The sequence below is a fragment of the Anomaloglossus baeobatrachus genome, chromosome 5 (assembly GCF_048569485.1).
Source record: "Anomaloglossus baeobatrachus isolate aAnoBae1 chromosome 5, aAnoBae1.hap1, whole genome shotgun sequence".
NCBI classification, from domain to species: Eukaryota; Metazoa; Chordata; class Amphibia; order Anura; family Aromobatidae; genus Anomaloglossus; species Anomaloglossus baeobatrachus.
The window spans coordinates 99977339-100003646 of NC_134357.1; the positions used below are offsets into that span (position 1 = coordinate 99977339).

Here is a 26308-nt window from a genome sequence, read left to right on the forward strand (position 1 = left end):
GCTATTATGTACTATGTAGCTTTCTTTAAAGGGAACCTGTGACCGGATGTTTATAATACTCGCTTAACGGTCGGTGCGGAGCAGACTGGTCGGATGGGCGTCTCCATTCTCTGGGTCCGTGCCTGCTCTTTCAGCCATCTTTGTCCTTCTTCTGAAGCTAGTGTGGATGATACGTTCTATGTCATACACACAAGCCGACATTGAGGTCCTGCGCAGGTCCTGAGTAGGACAGATCAAAGTATTGTAGTGCGCCTGTGCGGGACCTCAATGTCGGCTAGTGTAGATGATGTAGAACGCATCATCCACACTAGCTTCAGAAGAAAGAGGACAAAGATGGCCAAAAGAGGAGGCACGGACCCAGAGAACGGAGATGCCCATCCAAACGGTCTGCTCCGCACCGACCGTTAGGTGAATATTATAAACATACGGTGACAGGTTCCCTTTAATATCATTCATAACTTTGCCTTATGCTGTAAATTACAATGTAGTGAGGCCTACAGATAGTTTTGCATATTGGGTGTGTCAGGAGCTGGTCAGATACTTACGCTTGGGATTATAGGAGGTGTGAGTGTACCTTTTCTTAAACCTTCCCAATTAAAGCCTTCAAACCATCTAAAAGACACAATAAAACACAAAAATAATTCTAAACAATAGAATAAATAAGTACAATGAATAATGTATGACTTGAGCATTTGATAAGTACAAGACATCTAAGAAAAGTTGAAAATCCACCATAGAATATTTTCGTCATTCTTCTCATAAGGGAGGTCTTTGAGAGTTTTTGGTAATAGAAAATGAGTGGGACTCATAAGGCTTATGATTAAGGACTGTTTTTAAATTCCCCTTTTGTGTCCGAAACGCGTCAAGCCGCACGGCAAGTCGCATGGCGATTTTGGATGATTTGTGACCCTTTTCTTTATTTTTAAACTTTTCAAATAAAGCATGAAGATTTTTATTCATCCATATTGGTGCTGAGTCCCACTCATTTTCTATTACCGTTTACTCTGAAGCCGGACCTGCCTGTCCGCAGGACTACGTGCATCAACCGCAGACTGGAGGACCTTACATGGGTGAGCTGAATACTTTTTTTCTCTACTTTCTTTGAGAGTTTTTAACGTACCTGAATGTTAAAGGGGTTAACCGATGCTGACAACTTTCTTTTCCTAGGCATATATGTTTTCAAAATATTAAACGGCATCATACTCACACTCTGTCACCTCGTTGATTCAGCACAGGCCGCTCCAGAGGCCTAACAAGGCCCAGGAAGCGATGTCTGTGCCGTTTGGATGTCATCAAACTGCTAAAGACTGTGATTAGCTGCAGAGGTCAGTTGACTAGAAGAGCGTATTATAGGACGTTTCTGTGATGACGACTCTTCTAGTCTTATGATGGCTCCTTGCCCTCATTGTGTTTCACATTACCACTTCCATAGAAATGAATGGTGCTATGGCCATTGTTCACATAGAGGACTTCGGGACCTTTATTTTCAAGTCGGTGGAGATCCGAATGGTCAGACCTCAAGTGATTATACCTCTATAACCAATCCCATGGATAGGTATAAAGTATTTATGGACAAACCCTTTAAGACTGAACATAGCATATAACTTGATCGCAACAGACATGACCAGGTAACAGCATAACTTTGTCGTGGGAACATAATCGCTATTTTTGTATCAAAGGCAAAACAGATGAAGTCATTTTCCACATTTCATGCAGTTAACATGACTTGATAAGAATAATTTTCCCAACATCTCTTAGGAAAAACATTCTTGGCCATGACGTTACCATAACATTTAGTCAGCTCCTAAGGGTGTGCATTCAGGGACTTATACAGCACGGCCCGAAAGAAAGAAATGCCAGGAACGTGTCCCGTCATTTGGCAATTGGCCAATGCTTTTATACAACTAGATACTTTGGGCCCAATTCATCAAGCATGTTATGCTACATCTCTAGTGTAAAATTACTTGAAATTTTGCTACATTTTCTCCCCACAGTTACACAAATAAAAATATCCGTTAGTTAGAGTATAGTTCTTGTGGTGGTACAAATAAAAAATAAGTAAAGAAAAAACAAAAATAGACAAAAAAAAGTATAAAAGCAATAATGAATCAGCCCTTATGGGCCTGTGAAAATCGCGGACAACACACACTTGCTATTTATGTGCAATCTATGTGCTGTTCTTTATAAACATTGTAAGGCTGTGTGCCCATAATGAGGTTTTCGTACGTTTTTGACGCTTTGTGCTTTCATCACGTCAAAAACACAGCGTCTAGTTCCAGCAAAGTGGATGGGATTTCTCCATCCTAACTGGGCTACTTTTTTGCTCAGCGTAAATTGACCTGTGATTCGTGTTTCACCTGACTGATTTAAAAAAAAAATATATATATATACAGTATATATATATATATATATATATATCAGTCTAAATGAGGCCTTACGGTATGCTCACACTAGAGTATGAAAAATTAGATGCCGCTATGTTGGTCCATGTTGCATCCGATTTTTTTTCGCTCACCGATAGCCTTGAACAGGTGAGTCTCATCCGATTTACACATCCATTTGCAGCATCTGCATTTTCTCCTCATGCCGAATACAGCTAAGAAAAAAAAATGCAGATCTGCTGTGCCTAATGGAATAACGTGGGATTGAGTGCAATCCTTTTTTTTTGTATTGCACTTGTCCGAGTCATACACTAGTGTGAGCAAGCCCTTAAAGAGAGAATATTTCGAGAAATCTTATCTTTTTGCCACTTTACATTGTGCATGCAAATAATAATGTTCCATTGATTGAAATGTAAAAGTGTCACGCTGTACAAAGGGCTGGTAAGATGTAGTACAGCGTATTTCCCACTAGGTGGCAGCAGAGTAGTGAAGGAGAGTCAAAGTTAGGCTATGTGCGCACGTGTGCGTAATTCATGCAGTTACGCTGCGCTTTGTAGCGCAGCGTAACTGCATGCGTCCTGCGTCCCCTGCACAATCTATGAAGATTGTGCAGGGGCCGTGCGCACGTGGCATATTAGAACGCAGCGCTTCGGCTGCTGCCCGAATCGCTGCGTTCTAAGAAGTGACATGTCACTTCTTCCATGCGCTTTGCCGCCAGCCCCTGCTCTGTCTATGGCAGGAGCTGCAGGCAGAGCACACGTTCTCGCCGGCACCATTTCGGTGCGGTTCAGTGCGCACACGTGCGCACAAAGCCTAACACTATAACAGAAAAAAGGTTGAAGTACAGCAGAGTAACTTCAGCAGGCAGTTAACAGGTAAACCACCAGAGGGCAATAGAGTAGTCAAACAGTCCGGGTCTAGCCGGGAAGTCAAGTCAGTGCAGAGGGAGGATCAAAATCAAGTCAGAAAACACAACCAAGTCAGAAGCCGGGAGATCAGGTATGCAGAGGGAAACACAAACAACAGACAGGAGCGCGAAGTCAGGGACAGACAGACGAACGGGGGAGGGCACAGGTCAAGGCATGGTAACAAGGAGTCATATCAAACAGGAAATCTCACCAGAGTCAGTCACAGGCTGCAGAGCAAAACTATAACCAGCACAGGAATGCAAGTGCAGAGACCAGATATAGTGTCTCCTGAAACGAGGCTGATGGAAGTTAACCCCTGACATGACCAGGCCGGGTATGGGAAACTCTGGAGAAGAGAATACCGGTCCTGAATCATGACAGTAGATAATTTAAAGTCATGCAAATAACTAGTGTAGAAAAGCTTTAAATGGAATCAGTCAGCAGGTTTTTGCTACCTCACCTGAGAGCAGCATGATGTAAGAAAGGAGATTCTGAATCCAACGATGTATCACTTAGATTACTGGCTGCAGCTGTTCTGACACATTGTGCATTTTTAGCTTTAGTCATGTAGTTGAGCCCAGTGAACTGTCCTGCCCACACTAGACTCTCTACAGAGATTGCACAGGTGTCAAAGGAGGGGACATGCCAGAAAACATGGCAGCTAGCCACAACAATGATAAAAGTCCAGGTGCTAAAACAAACATAGCAAATAAACAAAAGATCTGACTGTGACAACACAGGCATGCCTGAACTTTGTCTTAACCCTTACAGTATGGCTTCAGCTTATATAGCAAAAACCTGCTGACAGATTTCCTTTTTAGGAGTAATTTAATCAAAGTGAAGGACACAATAATAGTGGCCAAGTCTGTGATTTATGACCACCACTGATTTACAGGAATATGAGTTTTAACCAACACAACCCCTTTGGTACGACTTGGCGATTTCAAATTCTAAGTAAAATTTAATTCAAATCATTGGCAGTTTCATAAGGTTCAAATGGAATTAAGGTCCAAAATGGAACCATTACATAACAGATGCCAACAGAAACAGAGGGACCCCATTGAATATTATAGGGTCTTTATGAATATTATAGGGTTTTTATGAATATTATAGGGTCTTTATGGCTTTTATTATGTGTCTGGTTTTAGGGCAGAAAGAAAAGTTCTGCATGCGGTGCTAGTTCTACTGTTCTAAATGGACACATAACAGAATCCAGAATTCTAAACACCAGAACTCTATGCATAGTATCCCAGGTAATTTGAACATTATATAAAGGCCTTTAATTATGAAAATCAGTCAAATAAAATACTATATTGATTTTATTTCATTAAGGCTTAAGACACACATCCGTGCCGCCGGTACGTGTTTGGCAGTTTTTTCATGTACTGGCGGCACGGAGACACGTGGACCTATGTTTTCATTATTGTTTGGACACACGTAAGTATTTTGGAACGGAACGTGTGTCCGTTCTGTACTTACATGAGTCCGTGATTTTTTCACGCTGACATGTTCACGTATTCTCCGGCAGCACGGGTGTCACACGGCCAGCACCCGTACCACACGGATGTAGTGTGGATGCGGTTCAGTGTGACACGCGCCGGAGAACACGTGTCATTAATATAAAAATAAAAAAAAAACATACTCAACTCCACCAGCCCCGCCGATTCTTCCGCTGCAAATTTTCCTGCCGGCCACCGCTCGTTATGAGCGTGTAAAGGAGGTGGGCGTGCTGTCACGGGCGCTAATCTCCGCCCCTCCGATCGGCCGGAAGCAGCATCAGCGGGGAGTGGGCGGGGCTGGAGCCGAACATCAGAACCCTGGACAGCAGCGAGAACCACGTCAGTATGCAAATTACTGGTTCTCCGTGTGTTATCACGGATAGCACACGGAGAACACACGTGGACCGCACGTACTCGAGACACGTACTTACCACACGCAACACGCAGGGAAAATACGTGTCTCGCGGCATGTGTGTGTTTTTAACGGATGTGTGTTTCAGGCCTAAACCAAATAACTTATAGGGAGTTCCAGCACCTGCCATTTATGAAAAGGCTGTTATACACTCATCTGACATAAAATGATGAGGAATCAGACTTATTTACTATTGAACATCATACATGAGGACAATTACGGTTACCGTCATCATCAATCACTTACTTGTGCTTTTGGATATCTTTGACTCCATTTTTCAAGTTTCCTAACCTTTCTGACGGATTGTCCCTAGTAAGAAAAAAATGGTAAAATGGAACCCAAATTAATAAAAATATATGAATTATATGGTATACATCAAACTTTAGCACAATAGGTCAATATGATGGGCTCATGATAATGCTACGTTGTATATTGTTGTGAGCAGTAACACCAAAAAACCAGAAGAGGGCAGCACACTCCAGCATAAAAAGAGGAAACTGATTCTTTCTAGGAAAATTCGAAATATAACAAGTAACTGGTTTTGCAGAATTATAATTAAAATCTACGTTTGATTATTTCAATTTATGGCTGTAAATGTTTTATTTGCCAGAACTGACACCATTTATCACTATATAGCAGATATTATTATTAGACTATTAATATATTATATCTCATAGCTGAGGCTATAAAATCAATGCCATAGTATATAAAGCCTGTTTCACACGTCAGTGAAAAACACAGACTTTTTTCAGTGACGTGTTAAAAACACCTATGTCCCACCGTGTGCCGTGATTCACGGCACACATGGGTTGTCCATGTGCAATACGTGAGACGTGATCCGTCATCCGTGATTGCACATGGACGTATACTCACCTGTCCTCGCTCCTGCTGTCCATGGTGCTGAACTCTTTGGCTCTGCTGTGTTTCTTGCTGCCGCTGACTCCGCTGCAGCTACTTCCGGGACGGCTGTGCCTGCGTACATGAATATTCATGACAGTAATTAGCCGACTCTGAAGCAGCAGGCAGCAGAGGCCGGAGACAGCGTCTCTGGAGAAGGTGAGTATAAAATGCTTTTTATTTTCAATGTCCGTGCTTTTCCGGTACATGTTTCACAGATCACACTATTGTGGTCCGTGGGACATTACTGATGCCAGAAAAAAACGGACATGTCTCCATGCGGTAATCACGGACACGCATGTTCGCCGCACGGAGACACGGTCAGTGAAAAATCAGTCATTGATTATAATGGGTCTGCGAATGTCAGTGATTCTAGTACATATAAAAAGTAGCACATACGTACCAGAATCACTGACGTGAGAAACAGGCCAAAAGCAGTGACACATTGGCGTGCACATAGCTGGGATTACTCTGGACCTTTTAATTGTATCCTATTTGACCTATCTGATATATCACACACATATACCTGCAAATATAAAAATGGTTTAGAGATATCAGGTTAAATGCTGCGCTAAAAACCACAGATCCAAGACATATAGTGAATTCCTTTTCTTTATTTTCACAGGTCAGCGCGTTTCAAAGACATCTCCATCTTCTTCATTAGTACAAACACAAAAAGGAACAGCATAGCACATGTTGCCAGCAATGGGTACATATATACAACTGAAAAAAGTAGCCAAGTTTACAAAAATGACGTCTGCCTTCCCATGACTAATGCCTGCTTTACACGAGACGACCGATTGTGCGATTTCACGATCGATCGTACCCGCCCCCGTCGTTTGTGCGTCACGGGCAAATCACTGCCCGTGTCGCAAAAAGTCGTGAAACCCCCGTCACACGTACTTACCTGCTGATCGACGTCACTGTGGGTGGCAAACATCCTCTCCCTGAAGGGGGAGGGACGTTCGGCGTCACAGCGACGTCACACAGCCGCCGGCCAATAGAAGCGGAGGGGCGGAGATGAGCGGGACGTAAACTTCCCGCCCATCTCCTTCCTTCCGCATCCGGGGTGTCACACGGAGCGATGTGTGCTGCCCCGGGTACGATGAACAACCGGCGCCATTTTAAATAAACAATATTTTGAAACTGAGCGACGAGTACACGACCCACGATTTGTGAGCGATTCTGCGTCGCTCGGAGGTGTTACACGAGACGACGTTGTGAACGATGCCGGATGTGCGTCACAAAAACCGTGACCCCGACGATGCATCGTACGATAGCTCATCTCGTGTAAAGCACCCTTTAGAGTCACATGGGATGGGCAGGAACATGTGAAGACTCTTAGTCATGGGAAGGCAGACGTCATTTTTGTAAACGTGGCTACTTTTTTCAGTTGTATATATGTACCCCTTGCATGCAACATGTGCTATGCTATTCCTTTTTGTGTTTGTCCTGATGAAGAAGACGGAGATGTCTTTGAAACGCGCTGACCTGTGAAAATAAAGAAAAGGAATTCACTATATGTCTTGGATCTGTGGTTTTTAGCGCAGCATTTAACCTGATTTCTATAAACCATTTTTATATTTACTGCTTGTATCGGGGCTGCAGCTGACCACCATTTCATCTACTTTGTGCTTGTAAGGAGTTGTGCTGTCACAACTGCAGCAGGTGAGTACCTGTCCCATTCCCTGCGTTTACTCTATATCGGATAAAACCCTATGTGCGCTTCCTTTCCACAGTTTCTCAGACACATATACAGTGCCTACAAGTAGTATTCAACCCCCTGCAGATTTAGCAGGTTTACACATTCGGAATTAACTTGGCATTGTGACATTTGGACTGTAGATCAGCCTGGAAGTGTGAAATGCACTGCAGCAAAAAAGAATGTTATTTCTTTTTTTTTTTTTTTAAATTGTGAAAAGTTTATTCAGAGGGTCATTTATTATTCAACCCCTCAAACCACCAGAATTCTGATTGGTTCCCCTAAAGTATTAAGAAGTATTTCAGGCACAAAGAACAATGAGCTTCACATGTTTGGTTTAATTATCTCTTTTTCCAGCCTTTTCTGACTAATTAAGACCCTCCCAAAACTTGTGAACAGCACTCATACTTGGTCAACATGGGAAAGACAAAGGAGCATTCCAAGGCCATCAGAGACAAGATCGTGGAGGGTCACAAGGCTGGCAAGGGGTACAAAACCCTTTCCAAGGAGTTGGGCCTACCTGTCTCCACTGTTGGGAGCATCATCCGGAAGTGGAAGGCTTATGGAACTACTGTTGGCCTCCCACGGCCTGGACAGCCTTTGAAAGTTTCCACCCGTGCCGAGGCCAGGCTTGTCCGAAGAGTCAAGGCTAACCCAAGGACAACAAGGAAGGAGCTCCGGGAAGATCTCATGGCAGTAGGGAGATTGGTTTCAGTCAATGCCATAAGTAACGTACTCCACCGCAATGGTCTCCGTTCCAGACGAGCCCGTAAGGTACCTTTACTTTCAAAGCGTCATGTCAAGGCTCGTCTACAGTTTGCTCATGATCACTTGGAGGACTCTGAGACAGACTGGTTCAAGGTTCTCTGGTCTGATGAGACCAAGATCGAGATCTTTGGTGCCAACCACACACGTGACGTTTGGAGACTGGATGGCACTGCATACGACCCCAAGAATACCATCCCTACAGTCAAGCATGGTGGTGGCAGCATCATGCTGTGGGGCTGTTTCTCAGCCAAGGGGCCTCCATCAAGGATCTTAAGATGGGTCGTCATTTCATCTTCCAACAAGACAACGACCCAAAGCACACAGCCAAGAAAACCAAGGCCTGGTTCAAGAGGGAAAAAATCAAGGTGTTGCAGTGGCCTAGTCAGTCTCCTGTCCTTAACCCAATTGAAAACTTGTGGAAGGAGCTCAAGATTAAAATCCACATGACACACCCAAAGAACCTAGATAACTTGGAGAAGATCTGCATGGAGGAGTGGGCCAAGATAACTCCAGAGACCTGTGCCGGCCTGATCAGGTCTTATAAAAGACGATTATTAGCTGTAATTGCAAACAAGGGTTATTCCACAAAATATTAAACCTAGGGGTTGAATAATAATTGACCCATACTTTTATGTTGAAAATTTATTAAAATTTAACTGAGCAACATAACTTGTTGGTTTGTAAGATTTATGCATCTGTTAATAAATCCTGCTCTTGTTTGAAGTTTGCAGGCTCTAACTTATTTGCATCTTATCAAACCTGCTAAATCTGCAGGGGGTTGAATACTACTTGTAGGCACTGTACCTGCAGCAGTCGCACTTCCATATTGCCGCAATATTTTTCTGCGCATTGAGGAACATTTCAGCTGCACCTCAATCATTTCTTAGTGAAAAGCTTCACTGTCGACCGTTATTAGGGATGCCGGATACGAATATGTAGGAAGTGGGGAGATTATGTTTCTATCTACAGAAACACTGCATTTTTTTCTGCATCATTTTCTACAGGTGTCTGCACCAAACTATGTAGAAGAAATCTGCTCAGTGTATATCAGATTTTTGCTGCATTTTTTCTTTGCTTTGTTTTTTTTTTTTGAACTTTCCCTTTTTTGTGTGTTTTTGCTGTGCAAGCTGCATTTTTAACCCCTTATTTTTCCATCGATACAGCTTGTTTTTTTCCAGGATGAGTTTTACTTTTGAATGACACAATCTATTTTATCAAATGATGTAATGAAAAGCAAGGAAAAAACTCACAGCGTGCGAAAAAGCAACTAAAAATCTGCAATTATTTTTGTTTTTTACAGCATTTATTTTACTGTAAAAATGACCGGACAGTATGATTTTTCACTCCATTATGACTATATAGATATCAAACATGTAGTTTTTGCTTGATTTAAGCGGTGAAAAAAATTCTGAAATTAATAAAAAGAAAAAACAAAAAAAAAAAAAACATTTTTGCTCCGGTCGCGATATGGGGCAGTGTGAGGGGTTAATGTTTTGCGCCCCGAGCCGATGTTTTCATTGATATTATTTTGGGGTATATACAATGTTTTCATTGCTTGTTATTTATTTGTGTTCATTTTTTTTGTTGTTACAGTGGCCGCAAAATCGCAAATCTGAAGTTTTGATTTTTTTTCTTATTATGCTGTTCACTGATTGGATACATGTATATTAGACTAGCTGTAGTACCCGGGCATTGCCTGGGATAGTAACTGTCTCTCTGTCTCTCTTCCAGTCTCTGTCTGTGTGTCGCTGTCTGTCTGTCTCACTGTCTGTCTCTTTCCTTGTCTGTCTGTTTCTATTTCTCTGTCTGTATTTGCATCAGTCTATCTGTCTCAATCTCTGTATCTGTCTGTCGCTCTCTCTTTTTGCCCAGCTGTCTTTTTGCCCAGCTGTCTCTTTGCCCGGCTGTCTCTTTGCCCGGGTGTCTCTTTTCCTGGCTGTCTGTTTCTAGTTCTGTCTCTTTCTTGGTCTGTCTCTTTCCTGGTCTGTCTCTTTCCAGGGCTGTCTCTTTCCAGGGCTTTCTCTCCAGGTCTGTCTCTCCAGGTCTGTCTCTTTGCCCGTCTGTCTCTTTGGGCATTTGTCTCTTTGCCCGGCTGTATCTTTGCTCGGCTGTCTCTTTGCCCGTCTCCCTTTTTCCCCCACTGCCTCTTTTCAGGGCTGTCTCCTTGCCCATCTGTCTCTTTGACCGGCCTGTCTCTTTGCCCATCTGTCTCTTTCCCCGTCTGTCTCTTTGCCAGGGCTGTCTCTTTCCAGGGCTGTCTCTTTGCCAGGGCTGTCTCTTTGCCAGGGCTGTCTCTTTGCCCGGTCTGTCTCTTTCCAGGTCTGTCTCTTTGCCAGTCTGTCTCTTTCCAGGTCTGTCTCTTTCCCCACCTGTCTCTTTCCCCATCTGTCTCTGTCTCTCTTTATCCGTCTCACCACCGACATCTTTTTACCTCACACATAAGCTTGTTATACTAACAATTTATTTTGTTCCTATAGCAACCACTGACAGTTGCTATTTATAGCCTGCAGCTCCTAGCTCCATTCAGTTTAATGGCTGCAGGATTTTTTTAGAGTAACTGGAAAGCACGGGGTTAAATTTTCCTGCCTGAGCAAAATTTCATGATTGTAAATGCGACGGTGCAAATTCCTTTAGCGGACATACATACATACACACATACATACATACATACACTGAGCTTTATATATTAGATTTTGATAGATCAGACTTTTACAAACTCAGTGATGCCAGATATGTTTTGGTTTTTTTCTTAATTTTTAATGCAGTAAAAGGAGGTGGGGGGGTGACTTGAACTTTTATATTTGTTAAAACATTTTTTTCTACTTTTCACTATATTTAATAGTCCCCTTAGTGGGCAATGACAAAGCATTGCTGTATATAGCAGAAATCACAATCTCCTATGAATGCCGGCCATGGGCTGGCTTTCATAGGAGTACTGTGATGACAGCCAGGAATCTGCATAAGACTCCTCTGTGCCTGTCATAGCAACCTATCAGCGTCTCGTGATCACATTGCAGAAGCGCTGATGAGGAGTTAGAACCACGCACCCCACTACCGGCGCACATTAAATCTTATATGTGAACTGTCTGATTGTGCCGATTTTAGAAGGACCATCCAATGATCTAGTGTGTACAGGAGCCTACAAATGTTCCTTAACATGTCAACTGAGATACTGAGCAAGAATTTGAGTATTACATTTTTGTTCTAGGGGAAATAAGTTACTGGAAGAAGTATCTGGCAGCAGCTTTCTGCCCTGTCCCTACTGAGAATGCATGCATGTTCAGTTGAGCTGAGCGTGCATGTGCATGTAGGGATCTGGAAAGATAGCTATCTAAAGACCCTCAAACATATTACAGTTATTGAACGACTAATCATTAAGCAGACAGCTATCTCTCTGACTCTCCGAATACTCTTAGGGGTACTTTGCACACTACGACATCGCAAGCCGATGGTAGCGATGCCGAGAGCGATAGTCCCCGCCCCCGTCGCAGCTGCGATATCTTGTGATAGCTGCCGTAGCGAACATTATCGCTACGGCAGCTTCACATGCACTTACCTGCCCTGCGACGTCGCTCTGGCTGGCGATCCGCCTCCTTCCTAAGGGGGCGGGTCGTGCGGCATCACAGCGACGTCACACGGCAGGCGGCCAATAGAAGCAGCCGGGACGCAGGTAAGGAGATGTTCCTCGCTCCTGCGGCTTCACACAGAGCGATGTGTGCTGCCGCAGGAACGAGGAACAACATCATAACATCGGTCCTTCCGAAATTATGGAAATGACCGACGCTACACCGATCATACGATTTCGACGCTTTTGCGCTCGTTAATCGTAGTTAAAACTATTCACATACTCCGATGACGATAGCGACGCCGGATGTGCGTCACTTTCGATTTGACCCCACCGACATCGCACCTGCGATGTCGTAGTGTGCAAAGTACCCCTTAGGCTTTCTATTGGGGAGCCATTATCATTTTTATATGGCAGCAACGTACCAGAGAACAAAGGGAATGGTAATTGGAAATCCAACGTGTCTGATCCTTCTCTTCCGCAATATCATATGTAAGGGGAGAACTGTGAGGCCCTTCTACAACTACCAAAATAGTAAATATGTGGGTCCTTATGTATAAGCAAATGAAGGTGAAGTGTCCTCCTGTCTACATTTCTGGAAACAAAGTTCCAAGTCTTACAGACAATTTGCTCTTCCATGTTTTACGTTTCGTGCTTTCATTCTCACCTGCATAGTTTTTTTATTAGATTAGCAGCATTTTTGGTAATCTTCTTTGGAAATTCAATCATGTCGATCCCTCTCAGTATGATGTTGTAAGTCTTCATAGGGTCTGGACCTGAGAATGGGGGGCTGGGGTGAAGAAAAAGGAATTGATACAATTAATGCAAATGGAAATCTCATTACTTTTATTTCTTTGAAGAAGCAAATTATGTTTCTTGTTAGAACGTTAATGGAAATTGTATCTCTGTTAGCGAGAATGAAATTTCTCAGCATATTATTTATACAGGACAAGAGGAATATTGCTTGTTAGACATAATGAGGGCATGATGATTATAGCATTTTATAGGTCGTATTATATTAATCTTGTTTTGTAAAGCTTGAAAAAGGTAGGAAATTAGTGTCCCCAAAGCCTTCCATTATTTTTTAGACATCTTTACTTGTGATAGACAGTGACGTAACTAAAGTTCAATGGGCCCCGATGCAAAATTTGGAACTGGGCCCCTCCCCCATCCCTGCATGTTGGCCAGATGCATGTATATGTATGTATACATTAAGCCTTCTAAATCTTATAATGACATATGAGTTTATGAGTTGCCCTCCCCCCATTATGTAGTATAGTCCCCCATCCTGTTCTAATGTCACCCCTCCTGGTAATTGTCCCCCATCCTGGTATATATGTTCCCCATCCCGGTATATATGCCCCCATCCTGGTTAACATGTCCCCCATCCTGGTATATACTGACCCCCTCCTGGGACCTCTGGTATATACTGTCTTTCTCCTAGTATACAGTATATGTTCCTCTCCTGGGCCCCACATGGTATATACTGTCTCTCTCGTGGTATATGCTTCCCCCCTCTTGGTATATATGTTCCTCTCCTGGTATATACTTTTCCACTCTTGGTATGTAATGTTCCCCTCTTGGAATACACTGTCCCCCTCTTGATATATATGTTTCTCTCCTGGGTCCCTACTGGTATATACTGTCCCCCTCCAGGTATATGCTGTCCCCCTCCAGGTATATATGTTCCTCTCCTAGTATATACTGTACCCCCTCCTGGTATGTAATGTCCTCCTCTTGAAATACACTGTCTCCCTCCTGGTATATATGTTCCTCACCTGGGCACCTCCTGGTATCTACTGTCCCCCTCCTGGCATATATGATCTTCTCCTAGGTCCCTTCTGTGTATACTGTCCAGTTCCTGGTGTATAATATACTCACCCTCCCTGGCTCCCGCCTCTATAGCCGGCCTGCAATGGCAGGCAGTAGAGTTGATCGAATATGCCAAAATCCGGGACCGGTGGAACACTGCCGGATTGAAAAAATCTGGTGCCTATATAAGTCTATGGGGACCAGAATCCAGAGATTAAAAATATTGGTGGAAGGGATAGGGGGGTAGGAGCGCGCGGTATACTCACCCGGGGCTGTGTTATGCAGGCAAACTCGTTCCGGGTCACGCTTTTCCTTTCCGGAGCTGATAATTCAATATTCATTATTTTGCCTGCCCATCAGCGCATGTAAGTAGTTGCAGTTAGACGTGCCCCCACCCTGAGTGGCAGTGTGTCAGCTGACTGCAACCAATCACAGGCGGCAGGACGGATGGTGGGTAGGGAAAGCAGTGCAAGTGTCTGTGGGTCAGTATGGTTAACATGCATGTCTTTCAGAAACACATGCACGTTCCTGTCAGAAGTGTGCCTCCGAGGGCGTATATCCAGCTGAAACAGGGGCTGGGGCCAGCGAGTTCCCTGCAACTCAGGGACCGGTCGCGGTTCGCGATCCCTGAGACTGCGTTCATTCCGCCCCTGGTAATGGGCAAATAGTAACTATTCATGCTTGGATTATTCGTAACGAATCCCAAAGTACTATTCCGGTATTCGTCACAAACGAACCCAATGCAAGTCTGGGAAATCTTCAAGAATAATGCTCGGGTTCCCCACTGACTTTCATTAGGTTCATTATTCGTGATGAATACAGGAATAGTACTTTGGGATTCGTTACGAATAATTTGAACACAGATAGATACTATTCGCCCATCACTAATACTTACTTCTTCTATTTACAGAATATTGACTCCACTACAGTAATATATGGAGCTATAACACATAACACTTTGCTACTTGTCCAGGAGGGAACTTCAACAACATTAAAGATTAAAGGGGGCTTTACACGCAGCGACATCGCTAGCGATGTCGATCGTGAAAGCACCCACCCCCGTCGTTTGTGCATCACGGGCAAATTGCTGCCCGTGGCGCACAATATCGCTAGTACCCGTCACACATACTTACCTTCCTAGCGACGTCGATGTGGCCGGCAAACAGCCTCTTTTCTAAGAGGGCGGTTCGTGCGGCGTCACAGTGACGTCACACGGCAGGCGGCCAATAGAAGTGGAGGGGCGGAGATCAGCCGTATGAAAGTCACGCCCACCTCGTTGCCGGAGGACGCAGGTACGGTGTTGTTCCTCATTCCTGGGGTGTCACACGTAGCGATATGTGCTGCCTCAGAAACGACGAACAACCTGCGTCCTAAACGAGCAACGACATTTGGGAAATGGACGACGTGTCAACAATCAACGATTTGGTAAGTATTTTGCATCGTTAGCAGTCGCTCGTACGTGTCACACGCAACAACGTCGCTAACGAGGCCGGATGTGCATCACGAATTCCGTGACCCCAACGACATCTCGTTAGTGATGTTGTTGCGTGTAACGGGGCCTTAAGGAAGTTGTCTACTTTGGGTATCCCAGTTACATTCATTAGGCCCATCGGTGGCTAGCTATTCATGGTTGAACCTGCTTTCTGAGACCCTGTGATTGCAGTTATCATTAGGGAAACCACTCAGCCAGTGATCAGTAGAAATCTGTCCATTAAACATGTACATGTAATGGTCCCAGAAAAAGAAACCCCTTTTACAGGCCACCCTATTGAGGATCACCCTTATTTACTTCTATATACTGTTCATTATCCACAAAGAAGTTAAAATACAGTTATACATATTAGGAACCTGTCACCACAACCGTTTAATCATCCATATTCACACTCCTGCAAGTCCTTTATATGAGCCTAGATGCCTCCCATATCAAGTAAATAAACTGCCATTAATAACTGTGCTAGACGTCTCTTGTATGCAGATAACTGTCACTTCTCCTGTCTTGATTGATGTGGATGACGTGCCCTACATCAGCCACATAGTCTGTTGTGCCTGCACACATCTGGTTTCCATCTGCACATTGTAAACAAGCTATGTGTTTGATTTAGAAGACATCATCCACGTCAGTGAAGGAAGGAGACACGTCAATTATTGGCACAGACGAGCCGATGAGTACAGTCCGGAGACGTTCATTGGACCTCTCGGCACCAAGTAGGATATGGTGTCTGACAATTCTAAAAAGCATTTTGCTATATATGAGGAGCAACTGGCTCTTATGAAGGACTTGCAAGACTGCTATCCACACAGTCTGTTGTCCCTAAAAACATCTTGTTTCCTTCTAAAAGAGAGTTGCACATGCTATGTGGTTGACATAGAAGACGTTATCCACGTCAATAAAGGAAGAAAACGTTCAATTGTGGGCATAAAAGAGATACCCAATGGACCGTTCAGCACCAATTAGCATATTGTGTGTAACAACTGCATTCTCCTATATATGCGAAACAGCTTGGCTCATGTGAAGGACTTCCAGGAGTGCTTTTAAAGATGGCTAAAAAGTTGTAGATACAAGTTATAAAGAAAATCTTGTAAAGAGTTCCTTTTCAAGTTGAATTCTTCCTTCTGATAAGGATTTCACTGGTTTACCCCCAAAAAAAACAATTAGCTCCTATGCATAAGAGTGCGTCAACTCCTGGGACACAACTGATCCCGGGAATAGAGAGGTCCCATAGTCCTTCACCAATGGTGCAGCAGTGACTATACATGTGTGACCACCACTACCCAGTCATACATGTCCACCGCGGCTCCTTTCACAAGGGGGATAGGATGCCTGATTTGTGGGGTTCCTTGTGGGTAAACATCCATTGATCATACATTTGGACTAGTAATAAATGATTCTAGTGGGATAATCCTTTACGACTAATTTCAATATATATATATATTAGAATACAATTTCATATTAGAATCAATCCATGTTCACATTGTAATATCTCATCTTCACAAATATAAGAAAATGTTTTTATAAGTGAAGAAAGAAATCTATATCGTGTTACACAGGGTCACAATGAGAGCTGAGCACCATGACTTCTTGCTGCACTTCCATACTATATTAAGGTTTCGAGCATGGCTCTGTTAGGACCTTATTAAATAAGCATTATCTTACATTGACCATTGCCAAGTCTCGTTCATGCCAAAGCTATAATCAAAGTGACAAGAACATAAATCTTCCACGATTTGCTTTTACTATTTTTATCATGGCGATTCCCATACCTGCCAGTCAAGAGTTCATACATTAAGATTCCCAGTGACCAGTAGTCTGCTGAAATGTCGTGACCTTTGTTCAAGATGATCTCTGGAGCTACATATTCAGGGGTTCCACAAAAGGTCCATGTTTTCTTACCAAAGCCTATTTTCTTTGCAAAGCCAAAGTCAACCTGTGAAAGATGAAGAATATCATCAAAGCCAAGCGGTTGGCAGAATGTTTGCCTCTAGACAAAGGCTAAGCCATCTGTAAACTAAATATCTTCACAGCCCATGACATAAGATCCAAGGCAAAAAATCATGAACAGAAAATAATAAATCCGACATTGTTCATTCCACATTAAATTGGAGTCCTGCACAGTGACAAATCCATATCCAAAGTAAACTTATTTCTAAACAGTTTAGGGAACTCAGCAATATATACAGATGTGTTTTTTTCCTAACAGCTTCTCTATACCTAAAATATGTTAAATGCTGTGAGATGATCACTTTGAAAACTAGAATAATTATTTATTCATTATTTATGTTATAATGTGACCTCTGTTGGGAGAGGTTTATGTTATATGTTCTTGTAGGAAGTCAGGCAGTGGTTATGATTTGAATTACAGATTGTCGCGGCTTTCCTAACATATTGACATAATATATTACATTTTTATTAGGATTTATTGGAATCCTGAGCTAAACTTTAGTAACCTTTCTGCTCGATTTTTTAAGCTAACAATAGGAAGTTATCCTGGTTAAAAAAAAATAAAAAATGGCGGTTACCACCAGAATCCTCTCTTTGCTCCAGTGCCATCAATCAGTTGGTGTCTCAGGTGTGCCACGCTTGACAGACAGTCCTATGGTGTCCAGCTGTAGAAATGTGGCAGCGTTTGGCTACATAAACTGCACCCTGACATTCTCTTCTTCACTGCTTTGGGTTAATCCCTGTCCCTTTAGGACCCTGTGGATTTCCTCTCCTTTTCAGATGTTAATCATCAGCACTTCCCTTTGTGTCCTTAAATACTTTCATTCACCCTTGGTCTTTGCTGGTGATAGAATTAAAACCTATACAGGCCTTGGATGCAAGGAGTCGATCTGTATCCATCTGAAGAAACATTGTTGTTCGTTGCTGTACCTCTCCCTGAAACATTCTGGAAATAAGATGTTCATATGCTTTTCCCTGTGTGTGTTCCCTGTGTGTCCTTTAGAGCTTAGTGGACTTGACTAAGCGCTCATCCCATTCGTTCCCTACCTAGGGCCCATTTCTAGGGTCAATCAGGGTCAGGTAACCTGCTCGGCGCATGGGCGTGGAACCTATTTAGGGTGGTCAGGGGAGCCAGGGGCCAGCTGAAGGTTTGGTCAGGGGTCACCATCTCCCCCTTCTCTAGACAAAGGGTTTTCCTTACCTATTGCCATACTCTTGGTAGTTCCCCAAACCTAGCGTGACAATTGGTTCATGCTGCATCATGATGCCTTGATGACCAGTGACCTAAATGCTGTGGCCACTTATTGGCTGCAGATTCAGGTGACTGGTGATCAGAAGGTCATCACTTACGGTCTAGCGGAAATCATTGGAGTGGCGGGGCTGGAACAAGAGCAAATTAGAGGGGAAAGCATGCTTTCTAGGGTAATTTTTTTCCATGGTAGTTTCCTATTGTTAACTTTAAAAATAAAGAAGAAACTCCCTTTAAGGGTGGATATATCTGTATAGTGAGAGTAAACCTTGCTAAAATGATAACAGACTTATCAGATTTCCAATTTAATACTTGTACAATACTAGCAATAGCATAAATGTTACCACGTACCAGCTTTGCATAACCTCGATGGTCCAGAATAAGGTTCTCTGGTTTGAGATCCCTATAAATAATCCCTTTGGAATGCAAGTAAGCAAAGGCCTCAACTACACAAGCCGTATAAAACCTTGTCGTAGAATCTTCAAATGAACCTCTGGAAGAAATAACAAGTGGTCAGACATATTCTCTGTTGTATGAGCACAGACAGTATATATAATGTGTGTATATATATATATATATATTACAAATCACAGTCACAACGTCCAAAAGACTCACATTCAACGGAATGACTGTTGAATGACCTTAGTGCAGCAGATCTGCCTAAGGCGTCAACACAATTCAGTACAATGATCAAATACTTATGCAATGAGAAATTAATTATGCAATGGATACGGATAAGGTGAACAGTGTTTCTAATCGGTCAGCATGCTATGGAAATAATATGGAATGTGCACTACATTCTGTGATGGGGCGTTGATCCAGGGAGCTAGTCGTCTGATTGCCCTACGCGGAGTTGGGAAGGAATTTCCCCCCTAATATGAAGCTTACTGTCTGCCTAATGTGGTTTTTGTCTTCCTTTGGATCAACATGGTAGGCTACGGGTTGAACTTGATGGACTTAAGTCTAGCTTCAACCATAAAAATGAAGAAACTAGGACTAACCGTTAAGGCCCCAGTACATACTAGTTGAAAACAGATCGTTCGTCGGTCATCAGTTGCCTCAAACCCAATCCAGACCACATCGGACAATGTTGGATTTTTATGGCTGATAACCTAATCTGTGCTAATCATTGGCCAGTAAAATCTAATGCGCCCAATATTTTTTTTGAACGTTTACGAATATTCGTCGATCAGTAGGCATCTGAGATTAATCAGACCTGTCGACGGTAGATTGCTATAATCGAAATTGACCATTTAATACGCAATTTGTAGGGGCTTCCAAATATATAAAAACTTTATGCAGTTAAAGAGGTTGTCTACATAAAAACATAATGGCCATATATACAGGTGGATCAAAAGTTAGAAAAGAAGCCAAAGTTTGGTAATTGGGGCAAGTTTGCTGCAATGGTCATTTCTTTGCAGTGACACCATATTGGTTGACATATTGAATTTGACTTCTATATAAAGGATTTGTCAGCCAGTATGGCTGCACTTATTGTTGTCAATTTCAATCTGATATATAATCAAGAGGCTAGCCAAAAAATAACTGGGCATTTCACAATACCTGACTAGTTACTAGCATCCTACATCTCCCGAAAACTTGAAAATACAAGTCTGACTAAAGTATTCTACACACTATTCGCACTCCTGGTGAGAAGGGGTTCAAGAAATATGGGGTGACTAATAATGCCACATTATAATATAGCTTCGCTATGACACACAAAGTACTATACACAATAAAATGCAATGGTTTCAACATCACAAGCGTTCACTTGAAGTCACAGATGAGTAGCCAAGATGATACAACGGTAAATAAAGGTATACATATATAATATGGAAGACAGCCATCAATTGTTTGTGCGTTGACCAGTATGTACAGACAACAATAGGCAACATCATTTTCTCGTATGATGAGAAATAAAATTGCATTTTTTTTTTCTAATTCAAATCCGCTAAATGCAACATTCCCGGGAGCTATAGGCCGCGCTGCAGACATGCTGGTCATACCACACAGGAAGAACATACAGACCAAAATGGGGTACATACTTATACACATTTTGAGTTATTCCTGCTGCTGTTTTGCTGCTTATTTGTAGATATACGATAGTAATTGATGGGGAAAAGAGCAAAATGCAAAGAAAAGTCATGAAATTCCTTCAAGGACAAAAGCAGATTGGTTGTAATGCATTGTCATTGGGTGCAGACACATGGATTTCGCCACATTCTTCTGATTTTTATTGTCATGGTCAGGATATCATGTACAGTATCAGTGTATACATACAGAGGAGGGATCTTCAGATTTTATGACTGGCATTCAAATTGTCTCTTCAGGGAGGAAGGAGACGAACACTAGTGCCGCCTGTTGGAAGTAGCAATCCTAAAAGTCAAAAGTGGCCCTTTAACAAGCCTTTTCATATGACCTAGGATTTATGCCAGATCAGAACCTCAATTTGCAGACACGGTGTTTCGGGATGATTGTCCCTCGTCAGTGCAAAGCATGAGATCTGATCTGGGTGAATGAGAAGCTCTACTGGGGTCTAAGGGGAAAATATTGCTCCTTGCGGAGACTGACAAAACATTTTGGCTGTCAGTGATGAGGAGTCTTATAGCTGCAATGCTCCTCTGGGTAATATGACTGGGTTTATAAGTGGCAGCAATTCTTCTCAACTCCATAATAATGTGGGAAGAAAACGCTGCTATCAAACACCTAGGACCCAACATTTGCAATCCGGTGTTGGCAGATGCCCATTTTCATTAATAGGCTGATTGATCATCTTGACATGGACAGAATTTTCTCTAACATGTATGGCCAACTTTACAGCGCACTAATATACAATTATCTGACTACTTAGTTGCTACAATTCTATAACACAAAGTCTTCTTCTTTCTTCATTTGAAGATGTGCTGGCTTCAGACCATGAATAACCAGCCAGTACATGCAGCCTCCAAGCACGACACGGAAGGAGAAGAGGGGATTAAGCCGCTACCAAACAAAATGGATCCATTATGCCGAAATTAAAAGGAAAATGTCAGGTGCCCCGACTGCATCCAATCGCTGCTATTACACAATAGGTGCAGATGTTTGTAATCTGATATGGTGTTTTTTTTGTGGTTTATTAATGCTGGAAGAATCTAGTTGCATTTGGCAGGGTTACATATGTTATTGAGGCAGGATTAGTTTTCTCCCAGACTAGTCCTGCTGTCGATATTCTAATCATACCTTCTTGGGCGTGATTGATGGCCAGTCTCATTTTTACTACCTCATTAGCATATGCAATGCAAGACAAAGCTACAAATATTGCAGGGTTACTAAGGCAGAAAACATAGTAGAAGATTTAAAAAATCTGCTCCTATATTGCTATCCTAGCAGTTGGGGAGAGTCAGACAACCGGACATGTTCCCTTTTGGACATGCCCAACTGTTCTTTCCCTGACATGTGTCACCAAAGGATTGAAGGACAGTCGGGACATCATTACACAGATTAGATGATTGTCCAGTTGTGTCCTAGTGGGATTGTCCAGCACTCATCTAATGATAGTATTAAAGAAACTTTACACGCAGCATAATAAATGTGACATAAAAATTTCTAATGTATAGTCACTTTTCCTAATGGCCTCCAGTCCGATGCCACACCTTCAATCTGAGATCGATGCCCCCTCTTTTCATGTCTAAAATGTCTACTGTGGAGCCTTGTGGTAAGTCCAAACCAACCTACTGTCGGTTTCTCCCCAGTATTGAGCCATAGACTGGGCAAAGCATTATCATCATCATCACTGGTCCTTCACTCATCAATGGAAAGGCGGGGCACGTGCTCTCTGCGCTTATACAGTGGCCATCATAAACATGGAGAGACAAACATGCTAATCTTAGATAAAGGAGGAGTATAGACCATTATGAATAATTATAATACATTCAAAATGTTAATCACATTTCCTATGGGGGCTAAATGATCACTTTAAGGCTATGTGCCCACGCTGCGTAGTTGAATGCAGTTATGCTGCGTTTAGCACTGCAGCGTAGCTGCATGTGTCCTGCGTCCCCAGCACAATCTATGAAGATGCAAAATCCATATGCACGTTGAGTTTTAGTTTGCTGCCTAAAGACCCCTTCACACGCAGTGATAACGCTAGCGAGCGTACCCGCCCCCGTCGTTTGTGCGTCACAGGTAAATCGCTGCCCGTGGCGCACAATATCGTTTGGAGACGTCACACGGACTTACCTGCCTAGCAACGTTGCTGTTGCCGGCAAACCGCCTCCTTTCTAAGGGGGCTGTTTGTACAGCGTCACAGCGGCGTCACTAAGCGGCTGCCCAATAGAAGCGGAGGGGCGGAGATGAGGGGGAGAAACATCCCGCCCACCTCCTTCCTTCCGCATTGCTGGCGGCCGCAGGTAAGCTGTAGTTCGTCGTTCCTGGGGTGTCACATGTAGCGATGTGCCCTGCCTCGAGAACGACAAACAACCTGCATCCTCAACAATCAACGTTTTTTTGAAAATGAACGACGTATCAACGATCAACGATCAACGATAAGGTGAGTATTTTTGATCGTTAATGGACGTTCGTTGGTGTCACACGCAACAACGTCGCTAACGATGCCGGATGTGCGTCACGGAGTCCGTGACCCCGGCGATATATCGTTAGATATGTTGTTGCGTGTGACGGGGCCTTAAGGGTTGCAAGAACACAGTGGTCTAAAATGCTTCTCCTAGTTGACCAGTATAAAACAAGAATAGGAAGATATTATCATGCCACTTTATAATTGTATGTGCTTTCCCATGAGCAAGAACAGTTGGGTTATTGATAGGAGATTAAGCATTGAACCATGCTGTAGCAGAAAGGACATGTGGTGTATACAACTTTTTGCATTTTGCAATTTATTCTAATATGCAGCAATGGATATACTGTATAGTGTAGTGTAGGTAAAGTCAGGACAGCTTTTTTGTCTATTTAAAGCATGTAGAGTTGAAGGGGAACTCTATTATTCTTTCAGAAGCCATATAGATAATTAAATCTGTATTTTGGTAGCTCAAGCTTATTTTTCACAAAAATATTCAAGAAAAAATATATAACTATATGCACTAAAATACATGTAAAGTACCTGCACAAAACTTTCAGAGGGGCATTGGTATAGTTCATAACGCTTCATAACGCCAATAGAATAAACTCAGTGGAGGTGACCACAAGTTTATGTCACTAGTTGACACTAGTTGACAATAGGGAAACAAGAAACTTTGAAATTTATTTGGTATTAAAATTCCCCTCAATTCTTACGATTATAGTGGTATTTTATTGATTACTGCATGTGGCCTAGATCTAGCAATGGAGGCCAAATATGCACAACGCTTATAAGCTCTTACCAAAGGACTATGTAAGTGTTGCTCTGAAGCTGGCTGGGATTGCTGGAGTGCACTGTTAGGCTGAGGCCACACGGGGATTACTGCAAGTCCTCGTATGGCACTTGGCTCACGCTCGCAGCAACGTGGGAGCCGAGTGTAATGAGACTGTGGTCCGATCATGCGATCAGACCACAGTTGCGGGGCCGAGGGCTGGCACTGCAGAGGGGAGGGAGTTATCTCTTCATCTCTTCCGTTGCCGGCTGATAGGAGAATCGCACTGCTCTCGTGTTACACCGGTGTAACATGAGAGCAATGCGATGTTTCTCTCGCCCTATAGACTTGAATGGGTGCAAGTGAAACAGAATGGCATTGCACCTGCAGCATGCTGCGACTGTTTTCTCGGTCCGATTAGGGCTGAGAAAACAATCGCTCATGGGAGCTGCCCCTTACAGTAATATTTGTCCGAGTGGAATATGATTTTTTATCACATTCTACTCCCTCCGTATTACTCGCCGTGTGTGCTGACCCTAAGTGTCTTATCTGGGAGCTTCAGTTTAGTGAGCTCTTCGGATACTGCAGAGGCAAAGGTGCTTCATACAGCAGCATTGGAGCGCACGTACTTTGGGCCAGAGGTGTAACAACATCACTGATCCCATCAGGCGGGTAGGTATGAGGGAGGCTGGGGAGCGGTGCGCTTCTGCTGAAGATCAAGAGAATAACCTTTTAATATTCCATAGGTCATTGCACACAATGCTACTAAAAGCTGAATAACCTAATAGTCTTTGAGAAAATCACATTTGGATTTTTGCATAAATTCCTAAAGATAGCCATACAGTTCCTACATTAAAATGCACATTTATAAAAATAAAAGCATTTCTACCTTAAATCATACATAGTGCAATGCAAACCAGTGATAATTTCATGATTCTGGTCCACATTCTAAATTGCAATGCGATCATGAAATATCATAGAGGTCAGTGGTGCAGACACAAATAGTCAGTGGCGCAACATAGGCCTCAATCACTGGCGCAACACAATAACCTTAATTAGAAATTACAAAATTAAATTATAGGGATAAAATAGGATAATTTTGCTCCAAGCATGAGCTCCATGGCCAGAAAAAAGGCCAAGACATGCAGTATTGTTGGGTATGTTGCTTGCTAATCTTCATGAAATAGTAGAACACAGCATTACCCCTATAACCTAGATGTGATCTGGCAAAGACTACATACCTGTCCCTGAGAATAGTCCAAAGCTCTCCCCCTAGACAGGCTTCCATCAACATGTACAAATACTTGCTGTCCTTAAATGTTCTGTATAACCTGAAAAAAGAAACATTGTTACCCATCTATACAACCCGTCAGCAACAACCGCCCAAAATTCTCAGCAGGAATACGACATTGACCCAATATCTCAACTGCAGTCATTATAAGGCTGGATTCACACGATCGTAGGGCATCCGATGCTAGAGCATTGGATGCAATATGCTAATGACCGCCACCTTCTGCTACGCTGCCAGCGTGAGCCGAGTGTCATGCAACTGAGATCCGATCCTGCGATCGGATCTCAGCTGCGGAGGAGAGAGAGGTATTAATCTCCCCCTATTCACCTATTGTGCCTCCCCTCTTCCCTCATAGACTGTAAGGGCCCTCACTCCTCCTGGTATCTGAATCTTGTTATTTGTATTGTCTCATATTGTCTGTACATGTCCCCACTGAATTGTAAAGTGCTGCGCAATATGTTGGCGCTATATAAATAAAAATTATTATTATCTCCCGTCTCCTCCTTTGTCAGCCTGTGCATATATCGCACTGCACTTGGATGTCATCTGAGTGCAGTCCGATGTTTCACTCACACCCACAGACTTGTATGTGTGCGGGTGGCACGTCTCTCACTGACAATTGCAGCATGCTGCGACTTTTTGCTCATCCAGAATCTGGATGAGAAAAAAACTGACCATCTGTTCCCCCTCATTCAATAACATTGGTCCGAGGGCAATGATAGATTTTCTCGCATTACTCTCAGACGAGTCATACGCTTGTGTGACCGTACCCTAAGGGGAACATAACCATCTTATAGTAATGATCTTGACCATCAAAAAATGGGCACCTAGTTGTTAATGGCTATCAAGTTTAGAGCCATACCATAGAATTATAGGGGTGACATATCTTACCTTACAATGAAGTCAGAGTGAGCACTTTGCATTATCTGTTTCTCGGATCGAATGTGTTCCTGCTGCCTTGTGTCCACTATGTGTCGCTTCTTAAGGATCTTCATTGCAAATGTTTTGGATTCTTCACTTTTTAGCTGCACCTATGAAGGAGAACATCCAATAAGATATTG

The 26308-nt window shown here is 42.9% G+C and overlaps 1 protein-coding gene across 4 annotated transcripts in view; it reads right to left on the bottom strand.

Annotated features, from left to right (window-relative positions):
* PRKG1 (protein kinase cGMP-dependent 1) overlaps positions 1–26308 on the bottom strand; it is a 1599245-nt gene that overhangs the window by 4972 nt on the left and 1567965 nt on the right. For 2 of the 4 annotated variants that reach the window (XM_075348723.1, XM_075348721.1), the window contains exons 11-18: positions 26139–26278; positions 25198–25287; positions 20678–20713; positions 18984–19125; positions 17206–17369; positions 12800–12922; positions 5447–5509; positions 546–612 (exon numbers count right to left, since the gene is read on the bottom strand). In XM_075348723.1, the coding sequence (XP_075204838.1) occupies positions 546–612; positions 5447–5509; positions 12800–12922; positions 17206–17369; positions 18984–19125; positions 20678–20713; positions 25198–25287; positions 26139–26278 (825 nt within the window). The remainder of the gene's footprint in view (positions 1–545; positions 613–5446; positions 5510–12799; positions 12923–17205; positions 17370–18983; positions 19126–20677; positions 20714–25197; positions 25288–26138; positions 26279–26308) is intronic. The other 2 variants (XM_075348724.1, XM_075348722.1) reach the window with 1 other exon arrangement.